This window comes from Pristiophorus japonicus, chromosome 8 (assembly GCF_044704955.1).
Source record: "Pristiophorus japonicus isolate sPriJap1 chromosome 8, sPriJap1.hap1, whole genome shotgun sequence".
In the NCBI taxonomy this organism is placed as follows: domain Eukaryota; kingdom Metazoa; phylum Chordata; class Chondrichthyes; family Pristiophoridae; genus Pristiophorus; species Pristiophorus japonicus.
Genome location: NC_091984.1, coordinates 182,646,017 through 182,667,557, shown reverse-complemented (window position 1 = coordinate 182,667,557; position 21,541 = coordinate 182,646,017). Strand labels below are relative to the sequence as shown.

Below are 21,541 nucleotides of genomic sequence, written 5' to 3'. Positions count from 1 at the left end.
TGTGGTGAACCTGTGGAATTCCCAACCACAGAAAGTTGTTGAGGCCAATTCATTAAATATATTCAAAAAGGAGTTCGATGAAGTCCTTACTACGAGGGGGATCAATAGGTATGGGCGAAAAAGCAGGAATGGGGTACTGAAGTTGCATTTTCAGCCATGAACTCATTGAATGGCGGTGCAGGCTCGAAGGGCCGAATGGCCTACTCCTGCAACTATTTTCTATGTTTCTATGTTCCCATCCCCCTGCCAAGCTAGTTTAAACCCTCCCAACCGCACTAGCAAACCTGCGAGAATATTGGTCCAAGCTCTGTCGGGGTGCAATTCATCCGACTTGTACAGGTCCCACATCCCCCAGAAACGGTCCCAATGCCTCAGGAATCTAAAGGCCTCCCTCCTGCACCATCCTTCCAGCACACCATCTGACCTATTCTCCTATTTCTGTACTCATTAGCACGTGGCGCCAGGAGTAATCCGGAGATTCCTACCTTTGAGGTCCTGCTTTTTAATCTCTCTCCTAGCTCCCTAAAATGTGCCTGCAGGACCTCATCCCTCTTTTGACCAATGTTATTGGTAGCGATATAAACCATGACCTCTGGCTGTTCACTCTCTCGCTCCAGAAAGCCCTGCCGTCGCTCAGTGACTTCCTTGACCCTGGCACCAGGGAGGCAACATACCATCCTGGAGTCACGTGTGTGGCCGCAGAAATGCCTGTCTGCTCCCTTAACTATCGAATTCCCTACCACTATTGCTTTTCCACTCTTATTCCTCCCCCCCTTCCCGCCATGTGCAGTTGAGCCACTCGTGATGCCGTGGACTTGGCTCTGGCTGCACTCCACAGAGGAACAATTGCCCCCAGCAGTACTCAGAACAGAATACTGGTTGGACAGCAAGATGCACTCAGGGGACTCCTGCACTATCTGCCTGGTTCTTCTCTTCTGTCTGGCGGTCACACACTTCTTCTCTGCCTGCACACTCTTAAGCTGCAGGGTGACCACCTCTAGAAATGTCCTAGCCACGAAGTTCTCAGCCTCTAGGATGCGCTGCAGTGACTCCAGCCACCGCTCAAGCTTCGAAACCCAAAGCTCGAGTTGCAGTAGCTGGTGACACTTCCTGCACATGTGGTCGCCCAGGCTACGTGAATCCTGTGGTAACTCCTGCAACCATGTCTTGAAGCCGAGATAATTGAGATCCAACCACCACAATCATCTTCTTTTCTGCTAGATATGACTCCAACCAATGGAGAATTTCCCCCCCGATTTCCACGGTCTTAAATTTTACTAGGGCTCCTTGATCAAATGCTGCCTTGATGTCAAGGACAGTCACTCTCACCTCACCTCTGGAATTCAGCTCTTTTGTCCATGTTTGGACCAAGACTGTAATGAGGTCTGGAGCCAAGCAGCCCTGGCAGAACCCAAATTGAGCACTGGTAAACAGGTTATTGGTAAGTAAGTGTCCCTTGATAGCACTGTTGACAACATCTTCCATCACTTTGCTGATGATTGAGATTAGACTGATGGGGTGGTAATTGGCCGGATTGGATTGGTCCTGCTTTTTATGGACAGGGCATACCTGGGCAGTTTTCCACATTATCGGGTAGATGCCAGTGTTGTGGATGTATTGGAACAGCTTGGCTAGATGTGCAGTTAGTCTTCAACACAATAACCGGGATGTTGTCGGGGCCAATAGCCATTGCATCCAGTGCACTCAGCTGTTTCTTGATATCACGTTGGTGTGAGTCGAATTGGCTGAGATGACGGGGACCTCCGGAGGAGGCCAAGCTGGATCATCCACTTGGCGCTTCTGGCTGAAGATGGTTGCAAACACTTCAGCCGTGTCTACTGCGTTTGCATGCTGGGCTCCGCCATCATTGAGCAGGAGGATATTCATGGAGCATCTCGTTAGTTGTTTCATTGCCCACCAACATTCACGACTGGATGTGGCAGGACTGCAGAGCTTTGATCTGATCCGTTGTTTGTGGGATCGTTTAGCTCTGTCTATAGCATCCTGTGTAGCAGCATCCCTACGTTGGCACCTCATTTTTCGGTTCAACTGGTGTTGTTCTTGGCATGCTCTTCTGCACTCCTCATTGAACCAAGGTTGGTCACTGCTACGACAACCCTGGCTCAGTGAGGAGTGCAGAAGAGTGTGCCAGGATACAGTCGGGAGGGAGTGGCCCTGGGAGTCTTCAACATTGACCCAGGACCCCATGAAGTTTCATGGCTTCAGGTCAAGCATGGGCAAGGAAACCTCCTGCTGATTACCACCTACCGCCCTCCCTCAGCTGATGGATCAGTACACCACGTTGACCACCACTTGGAAGAAGCACTGAGAGTAGCAAGGGCACAGAATGTAATTTGGGAGGGCAATTTCAATGTCCATTAGCAAGAATGGCTCAGTAGCACCATTACTGCCCGAGCTGGCTGAGTCCTAAAGGACATAGCTACCAGACTGGGCCTGCAGCAGGTGGTGAGAACCAGCACGAGAAAAAAACCTACTTGACCTCGTCCTCACCAATCTATCTTCGCAGATGCATCTGTCCCTGACAGTATTGGTAGAAGTGACTACCACATTGTCATTGTGGAGACCAAGTCCCATCTTCACACTGAGGACACCATCCATCGTGTTATGTGGCACTATCACCGTGCTAAATGGGATAGATTCAGAACAGATCTAGCAACTCAAAACTGGGTATCCATGAGGCACTGTGGGCCATCAACAGCAGTAGAAATGTATTCCATCACAATCTGTAACCTCATGGCCTGGCACATCCCTCACTCCACCATTACCATCAAGCCAGGGGTTCAATGAAGAGTGTAGAAGAGCATGTCAGGAGCAGCACCAGGTGTATCTAAAAATGAGGTGCCAACCTGGGGAAGCTGCAACAAAGGACTACATGCATGCTAAAAAGCGTAAACAGCATGCTATAGACAAAGCTAAGCGATCCCACAATCAACAGATCAGATCAAAGTTTTGCAGGCCTGCCACATCCAGTCGTGAATGGTGGTGGACCTTTAAACAACGAACGGGTGGAGGAGGCTCTATGAATACCCCCATGCTCAATCATGGCGGAGCCCAGCACCTCAGCGCAAAAGATAAGGCTAGTGGTTGCAACCATCTTCAGCCAGAAGTGCCAAATGGATGATCCATATCGGCCTCCTCCTGAGATCCCCATCACAGAAGCCAATCTTCAGCCAATTCGATTCACTCCACGTGGTATCAAGAAACACTGGATACAACAAAGGCTAAGGACCCAGACAACATCCCGGTTGTTGTGCTGAAGACTTGTGCTCCATAACTAGCCGTGCCTCTAGCCAAGGTGTTCCAATACAGCTACAACAATGGAGAAAACTGCCCAGGTATGTCCTAGCCACAAAAAGCAGGACAAATCAAATCCGGCCAATTACCGCCCCATCAGTCTACTCTCAATCATAAGCAAAGTGATGGAAGGTGTCGTCAACAGTGCTATCAAGCAGCTCTTACTAAATAATAACCTGCTTATCGATGCCCAGTTTGGGTTCTGCCAGGACCACAGCTCCAGACCTCATGACAGCCTTGGTCCAAACATGGCCAAAAGAGCTAAATTCCAGAGATGAGGCGAGAGTGACTGCCCTTGACATCAGGGCAGCATTTAACCGAGTGTGGCATCAAGGCGCCCTAGAAAAACTGAAGTCAATGGGAATCAGGGGGAAAACTCTCCACTGGCTGGAGTCATACCTAACACAAAGGAAGATGGTTGTGGTGGTTGGAGGTCAATCATCATAGCTCCAGGATATCGCTGCAAGAGTCCCTCAGGGCAATGCCCTAGGCCCAATCATCTTCAGCTGCTTCACCAATGACCTTCCTTCCATCCCTCCAATCTAAGATCAGAAGTGGGGATGTTTGCTGATGACTGCACAATGTTCAGTGCCATTCACAACTCCTCACATAATGGAGCAGTCCATGCTTGCATGCAGCAAGACCTGGACAACATTTAGGCTTGGGCTGATAAGTAGCAAGTAACATTCGCGCCACATAAATGCCAGACAATGACTATCTCCAACAAGCGAGAGTCTAACCCACCGCCCCTTGACATTCAATGGCATTACCATCACCGATTCCCCCACTAACATCCTGGGGGTCACCACTGACCTGAAACTTAACTGGACCAGCCACAAATACTGTGGCAACAAGAGCAGGTCGGAGGTTAGGTATTCTGCGGCGAGTGTCTCAACTCTTGACTCCCCAAAGTGAAATACTCGCCACTTGCTTGAATGAGTGCAGCTCCAACACTCAAGAAGCTCGACACCATCCAGGACAAAGCAGCCCATTTGATTGGCACCCATCCACCACAAACATTCACTCCCTCCACCTTCGTCGCACTGTAGCTGCAGTGTGTACCATCTACAAAATGCACTGCAGCAACTTGCCAAGGCTTCTTTGGCAGCACTTCCCAAACCCGCGACCTCTACCACTTAGAAGGACAAGGGCAGCAGGCACATGGGAACACCACCAGCTCCACATTCCCCTCCAAGTCACACACCATCCTGACTTGGAAGTATATCGGCGTTCCTTCACAGTCGCTAGGTCAAAATCCTGGAACTCCCTCCTTAACAGCACTGCATGGACTGCAGCGGTTCAAGGCAGTGGCTCACCACCATCTTCTCAAGGGCAATTAGGGATGGGCAATAAATGTGGCCTTGCCAGCGATGCCCAGATCCCATGAACAAATAAACCATCAATTTAAATCACCAAATCAAGGATTTTGCATAAGAAAAATGTTTTATGCCCCAAGGAATGATCCGATATTTGCCCTACCTCCTCAATTAGTCTGTGTTTTAGCTCTCGCTCCGTCTCCAGTTTTTGCTGAAGGCCACGTGCATTCATCTCCAGCATGGTGTGTTTCTTCTCCAAGTCACTCAACTGTAAATGCGAATGGATCAAAAATCATTCTGGCACAAATACATTGGACTTGCAGACACTGATCAACTGTAAGAGTACTACAGTGCATCCAATACAATGAATTTAAGCCAACAACTTTTTGAAATAAGTGACAAAAAGACATTCATTTATCAGCCACTTATTTTTTGATGTGATGCAAACTGCAAGGTAATCAAGAGCTTGAATTTACATTGCCCTTAGGGCATCCTAAAGTACTACACAGCCAATTAAGTACTTTGAAGTGTAGTCACTGTTGTAATGTAGAGAAATGCGGCAGTCAATTTGGATACGTATGGTATTAGCACATCTGCTTGGCAGCCGTACTCACTGATCATATTTTGGGTTAATAGAGCACATAGCTCCATGTCATTTGGGGCTTTGCCAAAGTAAGGTTGTCACAACCCAGGATTGCCACCCATTCCCCAGAATGAGAGATTCCTTGTTACAGTAACTTGATACTTTGACTAAAGTTTGATCTCCAAATACAAGTAAGGAGTACTCAGTACATTGGCTGCTTTCCTTTGATAAGTCATTTCCAGATTGGTTCCCATGCTGCCCAAAAGTTGCAAATGTCATTAAAATGCTCGGAACCACTGTAGGACACGGATCCTCCAGTCAGGAAAGTCACCAGAGGGAAACTCAAAATGGGAGGCAACAAACATGAAGTGTTTGTTTTAAATAGAGAGAGGCAGGTTATATTTATGATTTTATTTTGTGATCCTGCTCCCGTTGGAGATAGCACTTTACAAACAATTGTTTGTGTATTAAGTAACATTATTCATGTATTTGCTTATTGGTGTTCCCCTTACTTTGTACACACATTGCTTTTCATACACTGCATTCAATCTGAAGCAGCATTAATGGAACAAGACATTTTTAGTTTTTTTTTGTAAATTATGCATCAGTACTTGTTATACACAAAATAATATTAAGTTACCTGACAGTGCCTTATAACTGGATGCCTAAATGGGCTCAACTCAGTTAACCAAGACTATACAACTTCTTGCTTTTATTTCCCTCGATACAATGTTCACAGTAACTAAAAAGTAATTCATTATTTAAAATATTTTGATATGAAACTTATTCATAAAAAAAGTATTGTTCAATTGTATGGGATGATATCCTGTGATCACCTAGCCAATGGCAATGGATGGGAGATTAGAATGGAATGTTGAATTCTAATCTAATTGAGCAAAATAAGTTACATATTCACTGTGCTTGCTGTGAAATCTGCATGCGTGGAGCATAAACACCGTTAAGGTCCAGATGGGCCAAATGATCTGTTTCTGTGCTGTACATTCTGTGTGCTTCTATGCAAGTGTTAATAATGACATTTGATGTCTCTTCCTGCTATATCTACATGTACAGAATAGGGAACTATAATCATGAAGGTAGATAGAATGGTCACTTGAGCAGGCTTAGTAAAAAGGCTTTATGTAATGCCACTCAGTATCATATGCCTTTAATGGTATACTTGATTAGTCTTTAATTTTGTTCAAATTTCTAACAATTAATGGGCCCGAATTTGGTGAAGACCCCCAGCCGCCCAAAAGACCAGCTATGGCCACTGAGGTACCTGACGGTACTTTGGGCGGGGTTTTCATCAAAAAGATCCTTCAAAGGGTGGCGGGCGGCAATCTGGGCGGTAGCTCTCATTCTCGGCGGCAAAATGCACTTGACGCCTAAGGGCCGCCGAGAATGGAGTTGGGTCCACGGAAGGTCGAAGACCTGAAAGAAAAAGCATCAAAAAAAAACATCGGAACACCTTCAGGTACCCCATACAGGCAAGTCCCTGTAAAGAAAAACAAAAATTAAAAATGTTTACTCACCTTTTTTTTCAGTTCTTCATATCTACCGTCGGGGACAGACCAGCTGTCTACCCCCGTTCTGGCGCCGACTCCCACCCACACCGACATCTCGGTGGGCGGGAGTCCAATAACGCTACTCGGCCGCCCGCTGATGTCGGCGGGCGGTTCCCGGCGGCTCTCCCGTCCTGCTCGCTCCAGACAAGATCAAAACTGGCACTGGACGCAACCAGAGGAGGAATGTCGGTGGCAGTGGGCGTTGAGTGCATCAATTTCGGGCCCAATGACTTTCAAAGAATACTATGCTGTAATAATTAATTTTCTTACCAATTGCATTTCTAGATTTTCTCACTTTGCCATTGTTATTATGAATAAATTATGTTTTGTTCCCAATATTAGATGTAGCAATTGCAGAACACCCGGCAGGGGGAAAATACAGCAGAACCTATTTCAAGGCTCTCAAGTGTTATATATTAAAGCAAGAGAAATAAAAATGATTTGTATCAAGTACTATTATAAGTGCATCAGAAAATTACTTTAAAACCTTTTGTAAAAAATCACCAGAGGGCAGGTGGGCAGGGAGAGGGATGAAGAATTAAATTCAGAGGCTTCTTAAACCAAAATAGAACATTGCATACTGCAGCAGTGACCCAGAAAAAGATTAGTAAAGACAAACGTAGGTCCCTTGCAGTCAGATTCAGGTGAATTTATAATGGGGAACAAAGAAACGGCAGACCAGTTGAACAAATACTTTGGTTCTGTCTTCACGAAGGAAGACACAAATAACCTTCCGGAAATACTAGGAGACCGAGGGTCTAGTGAGAAGGAGGAACTGAAGGAAATCCTTATTAGGCGGGAAATTGTGTTAGGGAAATTGATGGGATTAAAGGCCGATAAATCCCCAGGGCCTGATAGTCTGCATCCCAGAGTACTTAAGGAAGTGGCCCTAGAAATAGTGGATGCATTGGTGATCATTTTCCAACAGTCTATCGACTCTGGATCAGTTCCTTTGGACTGGAGGGTAGCTAATGTAACACCACTTTTTAAGAAAGGAGGGAGAAAGAAAACGGGTAATTATAGACCGGTTAGCCTGACATCAGTAGTGGGGAAAATGTTGGAATCAATTATTAAAGATGAAAAAGCAGCGCATTTGGAAAGCAGTGACAGGATCGGTCCAAGTTAGCATGGAAATCATGCTTGACAAATCTTCTAGAATTTTTTGAGGATGTAACTGGTAGAGTGGACAAGGGAGAACCAGTGGATGTGGTGTATTTGGACTTTCAAAAGGCTTTTGACAAGGTACCACACAAGAGATTGGTGTGCAAAATTAAAGCACATGGTATTGGGGGTACCCTGAGCTTAGTCCCTGCAACTTATATCAGAGAAGGAAACACTTGAGTAGCCAGTGAACCAGTCATTGTTTGCATAAAGACAGAAAAGGATACCAGAAGCTGCTCCCACCACCACACATAGGTTGCTATTTCCAATATAGAAAGCTCTTTTAATGTCTATGTGATGAAACCTGCACTCTGGTTCCACTTCAGTGAATCATTGGCCATTGCCATGGACATTTCCAAAGCTAAAATTTGTTCAGATGCACATAGTGTTTTTCAAATAAACTTATATCCTCCTACCAAAACTACGTTCATGACTATCTAGTTTCTTCTACCGGTGACTCTTTTCCCATTAAATCAGCGTTCCCCAGTGCTCAGTCCTCTCTCAAACACAATGGCATGTTTCACTCATCATCCAATCTCATCCATTCTTCTGCTGATGATTCCACTTTACTTCTATCAGACAACACACCCTCACTGCTCACAACTTCCTGACCTCTCGCAATGCAATGAAAATCTTGATTCTTTCTCTTGCAAGTCAAACCAGGTGGTATCTCACCTCTCGCCTTTGCTGGGTCCACCCTTAGTCTGACGTCCTTATTCTCCCTTTCTCTTCTTGTCTCAAATGTAACTCCTACATCTCCTCTATTGCTAAAGCTTCCTCCAAGAGCAGCTTTGCTCTTCCATGGCAAACATTTCATATTCCCCAAAACAAGATCACCAGGACTTGAATTCTGGTTCCATAACCAAGGAAGCTACCTTCCAGGTGGATAGAAGGAAAAGCCTGTGGTCTGATAGGTGACCGCTCTAGCCTTCTCTCACTCCCATCTTTAGTTTCATTTCTCCTATCCAGGTTAGTGCTCTTCTGAACTTCACATTGTTGTTGCTTCTAAGCTCTACATACACCACTCCACACTTTACTTTTCTTCCCCAAATCCTTACACGAAACCAAGACTCTTCACATACTCTTCATTTCTCCAAGACTTTCAAACTGCGGAGCTGCTTACCTTTTCCCTTCCTCCATCTACACACTTTAAACTGCACAGGCTTGCTGTCACCTAATCACCACTTCATGAATTACCTCATTTTCTCCATTACTCTTTTCAACCTGCACTGTGGACATTGACCCTTTACCCAGGTTTCTCTTTTTTTAAAGTTCTTCTGCAGAAAAATTCAACCCTGAAAGGTTGATACACCCTTTCATGGTTTGGTTTTGCCATGCAATGTCAAAAGTATTGAATGAACCACAATCATTAACATGTGTCACCTGAAAAACCAACTGAAACACTGCCTCACATATAGCACAAAGTAGAAAGAATGCAGATCATCAGCATCACTGCCGATGGAATTTTTTTTTGACACTATATAATAAACACCGTATTGTCCATCAGACAAAGATAACTAAACGAGCCAGTATATATACTTTGGTCTTGCAATCAGACCTGAACAAACTTGTTACACTGCCTCTAAATCAGGTAGTGATAATGTCAAAATTCTCAAATAAATGGAGGTGTAGCGTTCAGGGAGATACTAACTGTATCAGAAAGGCTTTCTGCCTTCAGTTTCTGTTCTTTCAAAGAATGTTGTAGGGTTAGGATCTCAGTCTTGTGTTCTTTCACAGCCAGTTCCACGGCCTGACGGGATTCATTGCCACGCTGGTCTGCACGCATTCTGTGAATTTAAGGAAGATAAATCAGAAAAAAAAACGGAGCCATTTTCACACATCCGTTTCAGATCCATATCCATGTAATGACAAGACTGCACTGGCAAAGGAAACACATCCTCAGCAATGAACTAGGAGAATTAATGAACGAGGAGAATTAATGAATGATGACCTTAACATGTAACAGTCTTGAGGCTAGCAGAGGTCATGACACAGCTGGCCAGGTACAGTGTATATATTGGCAGTAACAATTGACGCACAAAAGTGTGTTATATGTACACACACACACTTATGGACCTCACCTGCTGCGAGACGGAGAATAAACCATTACCGGAAAACATAAATCAACAAGCCTGAAGAGACGCTATCTTCAGATATAACATTGGATCATTTTCTACACCCCACCGCTCCAGGTTGACAATTCTATCTGCGACTGTAGTAAATCAGTAATATACAAATAGCAGGGGGGACAGGGAGAAGAAACATTGAATAAGCAATGGGGTAGATATTGGCTTTTCAGCATTGTGAGCTGTACTCAAATCCAGCTTGGACTGATGGGATTAAAGCCTCCTCTGTCTGCTGGCTGGAAGGGTTGTGTGTGAAATGAGCTTGGGTAGTCTCAATCCAGTTCCTAGTGGGCATAGCCTACAGCATTAAACAGCCCCTAATTTGGTACTAATTGCCGATTTCTTTCGGAGGTCACAGATTTGCTGGTGTGAGAAATGGGAAAAATGTCACACTGCTGCAGTAGGAGTTTGAGGTTGAAGCCGACCAGAATGAGCTTGAATTTGCATCTGGCTGCGCTGCACCTTGCTTGGGAGTGACTAATGCTAACATCGGGTGCCGGAAATAGAAAGACTTTCATTCCCCATCAATCATATCCCTCACCTTCAGCAAAAAAATTAAAGAGTACTCAGATTCCACTGCAGAGCAAACCAATCACCTCATACGAGAACTAATCGCAAACTCTCTAAACTCTCTTCCTTAGGCAACTAGTAAATGTCATTTCTTTTTCCTCAACCGAGGATTCCCTTCCACCATGGTCGACAGGGCCCTTGACCGTGTCTGTTCCATTTCCCGCACTTCTGCTCTAACCCTTTCCCTTGCCTCCTAGAACCATGATAGCGTTCCCCCTTGTTCTCACCTTCCACCCCACCAGCCTCCACATTCAACGGATCATCCTCTGCCATTTCCACCACCTCCAGCATGATCCAACCAAATATATCTTCCCCATCCCTTCCCTTTCAGGGACCTTCCCCTCTGCGACACCTGACCATTTCTCAATCACGCCCTACACCTTCTCTTTCCACGGCACCTTCCTGTGCATAGGGTACAGTAGCATAGTGGTTATGTTACTGAACTAGTAATCATAAGAGGCCTGGACTAATGATCCAGAGACATGAGTTCAAATCCCACCAAGGGGAATTTAAATTCAAAATAATTAAATAAAAATCGGGAATGAAAAGCCAGCATCAGTAATGCCAGTATCGGATTGTCATCAAAACCCATCTGGTTCACTAATGTCCTTTAGGAAAGGAAATCTGCTGTCCTTGACTCTTAACTGCCCCCCGAGATGGCCTAGAAAATCACGCAGTTGTGTTCAAGGCGGCGGTTAAGAGGGCAATTAGGGATGGGCAATAAATGCTGGCCTTGCCGGTTTCGTCCACATCCTGTGAATTAATTAAAAAAACAGCGCTGGTGATGTAACACCTGCCTATTACCTCCTCCCTTCCCACCGTCCAGGGCCCCCAAACACTCCTTCCAGGTGAAACAGCGATTTACTTGTACTTCTTTCAATTTAGTATACTGTATTTGCTGCTCACGGTGCAGTCTCCTCTACAATGGGGTGACCAAATGCAGATTGGGTGATCGCTTTGAGGAACACCTCAGTTTAGTCCGTAAGTGTGAGTCTGAGCTTCCGGTTGCCTATCACTTTAATTCTCCGTTCTACTCCCCCTCTGACCTCTCTGTCCTTGGCTTCCTTCACTGTTCAAATGATACTCAATGTGGGCTCGAGGAACAGCACCTTAATCTTTGGATTAGGCACTTTACAGCCTTCCAGACTCAACACTGAGTTCAACAATTTCAGCTCATAATCTCAGCCTCCATTTTTTCCAGCAGTAGGTGCTGATTCTTCTTTTGATTCCCATTTACACCTCTTCCAGACCCAGCTTTTGTTTCTTTACTTGTCCCATTATCACACCCTTTCACCTTACACTATCATCCTTTTTTGTCACCCAACCTCTCCTGCCTTCCACCCCATCACAGACTTTTCCTTTTGCTCTTTCCTCCCATCCCTGCCTCTATACTTGCTTAAAACCAGTTACATTTGTAACATTATCCAGTTCTGATGAAAGGTCATCGACCTGAAACGTTAACTCTGTTTCTCTCTCCACAGATGCTGCCTGATCTGCTGAGTATTTCCAGCATTTTCTGTTAGTTCAGACTTCCAGCGTCTGCAGCATTTTGCTTTTGTATTAGTAAATGTAATTACTGTGCCACAATATGGTAGCAGACATCAAGCTCTAAAAATTACTGCCTTTTGCAGGAAATCAGTTAGAATGCACAATTTGTCCATCTCTAGGTAGCACAAGAGGTAGCAACAAATTTCACAATAGATTGAGCCAGTGGACAAATATATCATGCACGTACATCCGTGGGCCCAAATTTCCCCAGGAGTTGCTCCATTTTTTTTTGGAGCAACTTGATTTTTCTGGAGTATCTTTTTAGTTGCAATTCTGGCCATTTAATTTGCGGCAGTGAAAGCGAGTTAGTTAGGTTTTATTTTAGTTTAGTTTTATTTTCAAAAGGGGGCATTACCAGCCACTTATGCCATTTTGGTCATTTAAGCAAGTTTAGCCAGCTAAAAGTTACTCCAAACTAACTTAGGTCAGCGTAAGTGGGCACTCTTGTATGTTCAGAAAAACCTTGTGGTGACTTAAGAAATCAGCGCATCAGCCAGAGATTTGATTTGGGGGGGGGGGGGGGGGGGGGTGGAGGGGACCTTGCAAAACACTAAACACCTTCACAGCATTAAAGAAGCATAAATACATTTAAAGCACCAAGCACTAAACAAAACATTACATTTGCACCAAGCACTAAAAGTAATAAGCAATTAATTAATACAAAATAGAAGGAACCCTGCACCTAAAGCACCAAGACAAAAGTAATAAGCAAATCAATCAGTAACTAACAAATAAAAAATGGAAGTCTTACCTTCGGGAACGCAGCGGGCCGCCGATGAGGGAGCCCATTCGGCCAGGGCTAGGGACGGCGTGCTTCGGGCCTGCAGCGCGCACTCACAGATTCGGCCTGCTAGGAGCTACTGAACATGCGCGCAGACTCTAGCGTGTATGTGCAGAGGTCCTGACACTGTTTTCAGCACCGGGACCTGGCTTCGCCCCCCAATCCACTGGGCGACGCTACCCCACCACTGAGGAGAGGCTGGGGAGCGGCTAGAATCGTGAGGAAGATTTTCGGCGCGCTTGGAGGTGGACAAAAACAGTGCACCTCGGGTGAGGGCACCAGAAAAAGGGGTTGGGGAAATGTGAGCCCTAAGAGTGTAAATTAAAACTGAAAAGCAAAAAACTCAGCTATTCAGAAATGTTTTGTTCTTTTTTAAAAATGAAAGGAAGTTCAGTTGTTTAAATAAGATTTGAGACAGGAGAATAAATTAATTTTAATAATTTAAGTATTTCTCTCCAAAAGCTGCATTTGAGCATTTTTGTAATCAATAGTGTCATGGCAACTGTGACGTTTATGAAATAGCTACACAATAGAGGACTGGATAACTCAATGAGCAGAGATTTATTCATGAATCACGACTGGCCACGATGCATTCTATTTATAACACTGCAAACAGGTTTTGGATTGGAAATAATGACTACTTTAGCAGTTTATGGGTTGAGAAAATTTGGTTAACACTGCCTTGTCAATTCATATTGTCATTTCATTCAATGCCATATCACGGAAACATGATTTCTTCTCCACCCACCCCCACCAACTCCCAAATTTGTTCCACTATTTGGTAACTCCCTCCATAAATAGTCAGCACCATTTCCACCCGATTTCTCCATGGTATTCTTAGTTTTCGGCGGAAAATCTCCCAGCAGGAATTTCTTCAAAGAGTTCTGCATGTGGTCTCGAAATACTGCTGGGGAGCGGACCGCTAAAAAAAAAATCACCAATAAGAAACCAGCCGAGTTAGGCAGTAGGTACGAAGCCCGACAAAAAAAAAAGGTAAGTTAACGTTTTGATTTTTTTAATTCCCATTTTTTATTTTTTAGAAAAATATTGTGTGTGTTTTCTCTCCTCCCTAGGCCCAAGCTGTAGCCTCGGACTAAATTTTGAGTAAGTACCGCCCAATTTGCCCAGGATCGCGTTTACTGCCGTGAATCCACATGCAAGACCCATTTTTCCCGCCGGGCGGAATTTTTTCCTTTTTTTCACCAATTTTTCGCCGGTGTTAATTTAATAATCTTAGCAGTTTATTTGGGCAGCAATCCGGCGGTGGCAGATTTTGTGGAATTTTTGGTCCTATGACTTGGAACCCAGTTACCTGGTCTGTAAGATATTGTGACTCTGGCAGCTGATGGCCTCCCAGTATCTGATCTGTTAGTTGATGCCAGTATAACATGGGCCCTCTAGTACACTGCCCATAGATTTATTTAACACCATCAAGTTCAGTACCCACAGCCACTCAATACCTTGCTGTACTATAGACTATCCATTGCTCAGCATTTCCTCCTGCAGTACAGTACCTGCTCTGCTTTTCTATGTCCAGCAGTCTCTTCATTTCTTGGATGCGTCGCTCAAATTGTGTTTTTTCTTCTTCAAACTCTGCTCTCCAGGTTTCCCATTGTCGTTCTTTCTCGAGGAGTTCATCATTCAGCGTCTCCAGGTCCATCACCTGTTCCTCCAGCATTGAGCAGGTTGTCTTCAATGTCTCTATTGTCTGAAAGGCAAATGGATTACAAGAGACATGATCAACGAGGTCTACTCAAATGAAGCAACACATCGGACGTAATGCAGCAGAAAATGCCAGGGTTTTTGCCAGCATTCAAGATGCTACATTGAAATTTCACCTAGAGTATAAAGTTTCACGGTATCATCTACCAAAATCTATACTGTTCTTCTAATTCGGATTCTGAATTCCCAATGCTAGTTGATGGTCAGACTGTTCACCTTAACACACCACTAGATTGATTGACATGGGACTGATTAATTGGTCAACCTCACAACTTTCTTCAGTTGCTTTGAGTCAGTGCCAAGGGCTCCTCAACACCTGTACAGAAGAGCTCTGGCTCTGATGGTTCAAAGTAGGCCTGTTAATTATTTCAAATATATCTTTATATTTTTTTTAATCTATCAAATATGCACTATGAATAGCTTGAAGATTTGAAGGTCGTGTTGAGGTCAATTGATTACTGACAGTAAGTGTGCGCGAACCTGTTTTTGGTTACTGAGTTGAAGCTCTTGGTCAGATAGTTCCTGGCGCATCCTGCCCATTTCCTGCCGAAGCTGGGCTCGTTCATCTCCAATGCAAGACAACTCTTCCAGCTGCTTGGTCAGGAAGTAGTTCTGGCTGTTCAACTCTGCGTTTTCCTGGCTCAGCTGGTGTAACTGTTCCTCCAGATCGGAGATAACCTGTCCCAGAGACAACAGCATCACATAGAGGCCAAATCTTTTGTCTGTAAACACACAATACCTAAATGCTTCCAGCAGATCTGTACACACAATCCTAACCTGGATCAGGTAATGTTTCCCATCTCCATGACAAGTACTACTTGGCAGTAGCAGCATTTTCTGATGTAGACATGATTTATACTCAAACACACACAGTATACTTTAAGTACTCAATTGCATTTGAATAAAATCTGAGCACTAGAACAGTTTATTGAAAAAGCATTGTTTAATGCTAACACTTAATTCACCAAATGCACTTGGCCCTTCCATCTCATTAGAAATTACAAATACAGTCAGCATTCCATGAAGTAAATAATTATGACTTGCCTCCCCCCCATTCCCTTTCATTGAACACGAGTCTCCTCTACATGCCACAGGGCCAGCCCCAAATCCCAGCACTCAGCAAAGAAGCCAAGCATCAAAATCCTGGAGAATTGGCTTTAAATGCCTCATAGACTGTTCCCATATTACCTGAAACTTCCTCCCCAAAGCTATATACGAAAGGTCATCGACCCAAAACGTTAACTTTGCTTCCTCTCCACAGATGCTGCCTGACCTGCTGAGATTTCCAGCATTTTCTGTTTTTATACTATATACATACGTCCTAATTGCTGCACGGAATCACAAGCCCCAGTGACCCATTGGGGGGGGATTTTAGCTCCCAAAAATGGGTTGGTTGGGTGGGAAGTAAAAATATTAAAAATCTCAAACCCGAACCCAACTTGCTTCAAACTTGCCCATTTCTGGTTTTAACGGAGGCGGTGGGCGGGGGTGGTGGCGACCAAGTATTTTATTGAGGCTGCGTGCCTCAGAATCTCTCTCTGTTCCAGCTTGAACGCTCGATTAAAAGGAGGCGAGGACTGCTGCATGGAACAGGCAAGTATTTTTCCAGCACTGCTTATAAGCCAAGAGGAGCAGGAGTGCTTCCCCCACCCATCCCGCCACCCTCATCCTCTGCTCCCAAACAAACCTGTTAACCTCCCCAGCGATCGAACCCCCGCCCTCTCTCCCGCGCTCTCCCCCGCCCCACTCCAATGCCCTCTGCGGCTCACTATCTCCTCCCGCCCAGCTCATGTCAATCAAACACGAAGATTGTAATCATGACGGTAGGGATAATGCAGCTTCCTAAAGTCACCTTTTTTTGCACAAAGACAGCACACCCTTTATTTAGAGCCCCACACAAAAATTAATGAAGTTTACCATGTATCAACAGCATCCACTTCAACACTGACCAGTCACTATACATTTCCAGCTCCGGTGGTTAAAATCAGACTAAATTCATACTGAACAATTGACAGCTCAGAATGCATTCCTGCTTAATGAAATATCATAAAATATTTAGTGACCTCCTTTTACGCTTTAATTTCCTGTGTGGATGAGATACAGAAAAGCACACAGCATGTTCACAAAGTAATTTGAAAATACTTGAATGCGAAGTCAGAAAAGAAAATATTTTTGTTGTTTCAGCTTGGCGGGGTGTCCCTTCAAATCCAGTCACAGTACATAGGGCTGGATTTTCGGCTTTTGAGATTTTGGGCGTTAATGACGGTGTGGCGGTCCTGATAACACCTGGAAAAGGTTTGCGCCTCGGTCTGTAAAATTCGGCAGAAAGTGAGGTTCAATGATTGGGGGCTCTAAATCAGACGTTACACACCTGTGCTTGGCCGCCCCAGTCGAAAATCACGCATTAAAAAAGCTCTACATTTTGCGCAAGCGCAGACACATTCGAATTTTCCCGGGACCAGGCGAAACTTTAGAGCGCGGCGATTTTGTTTGCCCACTTCGCTCACAGCAGAAGACAGGCGCAACAGGAAGGAAGACAGAGAGCACGCTGCTTCTCTGCAACAGCTGCTGAGGCCTTACATCTGGCCATAGAGAGGAGGTGGCCTGCACTGCATCTAGTGGGTGGAAGGAGGCCCGTGCCAAGGATGCTCAGAAGGATATGGAGGGAGATAGCCCTAGAGATGTCAGTGGCATATATGGTGGCTAGAACTGCCACCCAATGCCGCAAGAAGTTTAATGACCTCACGAGGGTAGTCAGGGTGCATACCCTTTACATTTATGGACCCCTGCCTTGGTTGCAAGATCATTGTTTCACACAATGTTAAGTCTTTCACAGAGCTTCTCTATGTGTTACAGGCCACGGTGTGGGTCATTGAAGCCACCTGAAAGTTGGAGGCTCACTTCTCTCTGCATTCAGACAGCACGGTCCCTCTTGTCCCTAATTATCGTCAACCCTCATCGCACTCCCCTTTCCTTGTTGATATCCATTGGCCAAATGTCACCCTGAGCAGTTATGCTACCTCGCTCTCACCTCCCCCCAGTTTTTCCACATGCTCAGTCAGCAGCCACAAACATTTGCACTTCCAGAGAGTGGCAGCTATTGTATTATGGAAGGCACATGTGGCACAAGAGGAGCTGCACTTACTCAACCCCCTTTTTTCCTATTATTGAAGGCAAAGTTAGCGCACAATCGGAGGGATCAGCATCGGACCAGAGGCAGAGAGCCTGATCTGCAGGACCTGACCGAGGTAGAGCAGAGAGTCGGCCCTCATGGGCACTCTAGTTGGCACGGTAGCCGGCAGTGAGGCCGAATCTCCTACAGGTAGTGACGGTATGTGAATGGCATTTGCGATTGATGGAATTCCTTGCCCCCGAATATCAAGTAGCCTAGCCCCTTTACATATACATGTCCAATGCCACCTTCCTCTTTTCTGAGACCCCATCAGTCCCACCCCGTGTGCTGACACAACATCGGGGGAGGAGGATTTTGAGAGGTTTGACGACTCTCAGGCATCTGGCCCCAGTGGCCTACAGCAACGCTCAGCGGGAGGGAAAGCTCGGAGGCCAGCTCCCCGGAAGGCGAGTCAACACAGTAGCCCTGCTCAGAGACAGGCAGACGTGGACCTGCATTTAGTGGGCATGTCCATGGAGAATGTGGAAATGCACCGCGACCTGATTGAGTGAATTGGGTGGGGTCCTGCCGAGCATAGATGCACTTGTTGTGGGTGTGGCAGAGGCAGCCTCACGCATTGTCCGTGCATCGGAGGACTCCAGCGATTCTTGTACGCTCAGAGGCAGATGGGCTCTAGCAGCGATAGTGATGTCCCAGAGGGGATGGCGTGCACCATAGGTGACGTGGCAGCAACGATCGCATCGCAGGCACAAGCCACGCTCCAGCTAGGTGATGCCATGTGATCACTGACTGCTGCCATCCTCTCTGTGTTCCCCACTGTCCAACGAGGAAGTGACAGTGCCGAAGCATGACAGCAAGTTGTGGTCACACATCGTGCTCCGATGCGGAGGCTCAGCCCTGTGTGAGTGGCAGTGGTCCCTAGGAAATGGAAAGTGCTGTCCTTTCTCAGGATGACAGCATTCCGGCTCCCACCACTGCCTCTTTGACCTTGGATCTATCGTGGTCCACTCCCAATGTTATGTATTTATGCTTTGGGTCACCAGACACCAGGGGGCGCCACTGTCAGAGGTCATCGGGCTGTATGTGCGCGTGCGCGGTCACTGCTATATAAAAGCGGGTACCATGTCACGCAGGTTACTTTGGGCGCGAATAAAGTTGGATCAGATTTACACCTGAAGCAGTTTACAGTAACAAGTCTTTTGAGTCATTACATTTGGTGACAAGGTAACTTAAGAACCTTCGCATGTACAATGGGCACTATTGGAATTCTGGAGAGATTCGCGGATGGCGAGGATTAGGCGGATTTTATCGAACGCCTGGATCAGTATTTTGTGGACAACAAAATGGAGGGAGAGGCTGATGCAGTTCGGTGCAGGGTGGTTTTCCTCACCGTTTGTGGACCAAAAATTTATGGCCTCATGAAGAATCTTCTCTCGCCTTTATGTCCAACGGACAAAGAATATGGGGATGTGGGTGCTTTGGTGCGTGACCACCTTAAGCCAAAAGAGGGAATCATCATCTCGCTATCACTTCTACACGCATGTTCGTGCTGAGGGCCAGGATGTGTCGGGATTCGTCGCCGACCTGCGACGTCTTGCTGAGCCGTGTAAGTTCGGGAACGTGTTGGAAGACATGCTGCGAGATTTCTTCGTGATAAGTATCAACCATGATGTGATTCTTCGGAAGTTATTGGCCGAAGAGAAGCTGGATTTGAGCAAGGCCATCGCCGACGTCGAAATTATCATGTCGACCGATGATAATTTGAGGTAGATATAATCAAATAGTCGGAGTTCCACGGAAAGTTCTGTAAACAAGATTGTGTCGTCGTTTGGCAGAGCTGCTTATGGCAGGGCCTACTCGACCGCTTATGTGAAACCTGTAGCTGCTCAAAGTCCGCCAACTGGTACGAATCCGATTTCACCCTGTTGGCGTTGTGGGGGCAATCATCGGCCTCATCAGTGTCGGTTTAAACAGTACTCCTGTAATGGCTGTTCGAAAGTGGGGCATCGTCAGAGAATGTGCCCAAAACTGAGCAAGTGTACTGTTGCTCATCACATTGCTGATGATGACCAGTCCAGTGCTGGTCCGGATACACAATCCGAGGAGGAAGTGTATGGTCTGTATTCGTTCTTGGGAAGGAGCCAGCTGATAATCGCTAATGTGAAGCTCAATGGAGCAGGACACGGGTGCGAGTCAGTCGATAATGAGCCAAAGGACACTCGGCAAACTGGGACACTGAGGCTGTGAAGCCTAAACTGAGTCCAGTCAATGCCAAGTTGCGTACTTACACTAAGGAACTCATACCGATGATGGGCAGTGCGGTAGTCAAGGTGCCATATGATGGTGTGGTTCATGATCTACCGTTATGGATTGTCCCAGGTAATGGTCCAACGCTGTTCGGCAGGAATTGGCTTGAGAAAATCAAGTGGAATTGGAATGATATCAAAGCGTCGTCATCGGTGGATGACACTTCGTGCGCTCAAGTGTTGAAGAAGTTTCCTTCTTTGTTTGAACCGAGCATTAGTAATTTTACTGGAGCCAAGGTGCAGATTCACCTGGATTCTGATGCAAGGCCTGTCTATCATAAAGCTCAGTCTGTTCCCTACATGAAGGAGAAGGTTGAAATTGAACTCGACAGACTCCAACGTGAAGGGGTCATATCACCAGTCGAGTTTGACGAGTGGGCCAGTCTATTGTTCCTGTGTTGAAGAGTGATGGCACTGTCAGGATTTGTGGAGACTACAAGGTTACGAAACAGGATCATTATCCGTTACCGAAGGCCGATGACCTGTTCGCCATGCGAGCTGGTGGAAAGTCGTTCACTAAACTGGATCTGACGTCAGCCTATATGACACAGGAGCTTGTCGACACTTCAAAGAAACTCACCTGCATCAACAGCCATAAAGGAATGTTTGACTACAACAGGTGTCCTTTTGGAATTCGTTCGGCTGCAGCCATATTTCAGAGGAATATAGAGAGTTTACTGAAGTCCGTCCCTAGAACTGTCATGTTTCAAGATGACATTCTGGTCACAGGTCACGACACTGCTGAATATCTAAACAATCTTGAAAAAGTCCTACATCGTCTGGCAAAGTGGGACACAGGCTGAAATGTTCGAAGTGTGTCTTCATGGCACCTGAAGTTGAATTCGTGGGGAGGAAGATTGCTGCTGATGGCATGAAGCCTACTGATTCGAAAACCAAGGCCATCAAAAATGCACCCAGGCCTCAGAATGTGACGGAGCTGCGTTCATTCCTTGGGCTACTCAACTACTGTGGTAATTTCTTACCCAAATTGAGCACTTTGTTAGAGCACGTGCTACTCAGAGAAGGCGACAACTGGATCTGGGGTGTGTCTCAAGATAGCGCCTTTGAGAAAGCTAAGAATCTGCTCTGTTCAGACAAGTTGCTTGTTCATTATGATCCGTGTAAGCATCTTGTATTGGCCTGTGATGCTTCATCATATGGGGTTGGCTGTGTACTCCAACAAGCAAATGAGTCGGATAAGCTACAACTGGTTGTGTATGCTTCATGAAGTTTGTCAAAGGTGGAAAGAACACAGCATGGTAGAAAAAGAAGCTTTGGCCTGTTTGTATGGGGTCAAAAAGATGCATCAGTACCTGTTTGGTCTTCGTTTTGAACTCTAAACGGATCACAAGCTACTCATTTCATTGTTTTCGGAAAACAAAGGTATTAATACCAATACATCGTCCCGTATCCAG

The 21,541-nt window shown here is 45.7% G+C and overlaps 1 protein-coding gene across 3 annotated transcripts in view; it reads right to left on the bottom strand.

The window, feature by feature from the left end:
* Positions 1–21,541, bottom strand: part of LOC139268860 (citron Rho-interacting kinase-like) — a 336,825-nt gene that overhangs the window by 101,230 nt on the left and 214,054 nt on the right. For all 3 annotated transcript variants that reach the window (XM_070887645.1, XM_070887646.1, XM_070887647.1), the window contains 4 exons: positions 15,168–15,365; positions 14,480–14,673; positions 9,592–9,727; positions 4,795–4,899 (listed from right to left, as the gene is read on the bottom strand). In XM_070887645.1, the coding sequence (XP_070743746.1) occupies positions 4,795–4,899; positions 9,592–9,727; positions 14,480–14,673; positions 15,168–15,365 (633 nt within the window). The remainder of the gene's footprint in view (positions 1–4,794; positions 4,900–9,591; positions 9,728–14,479; positions 14,674–15,167; positions 15,366–21,541) is intronic.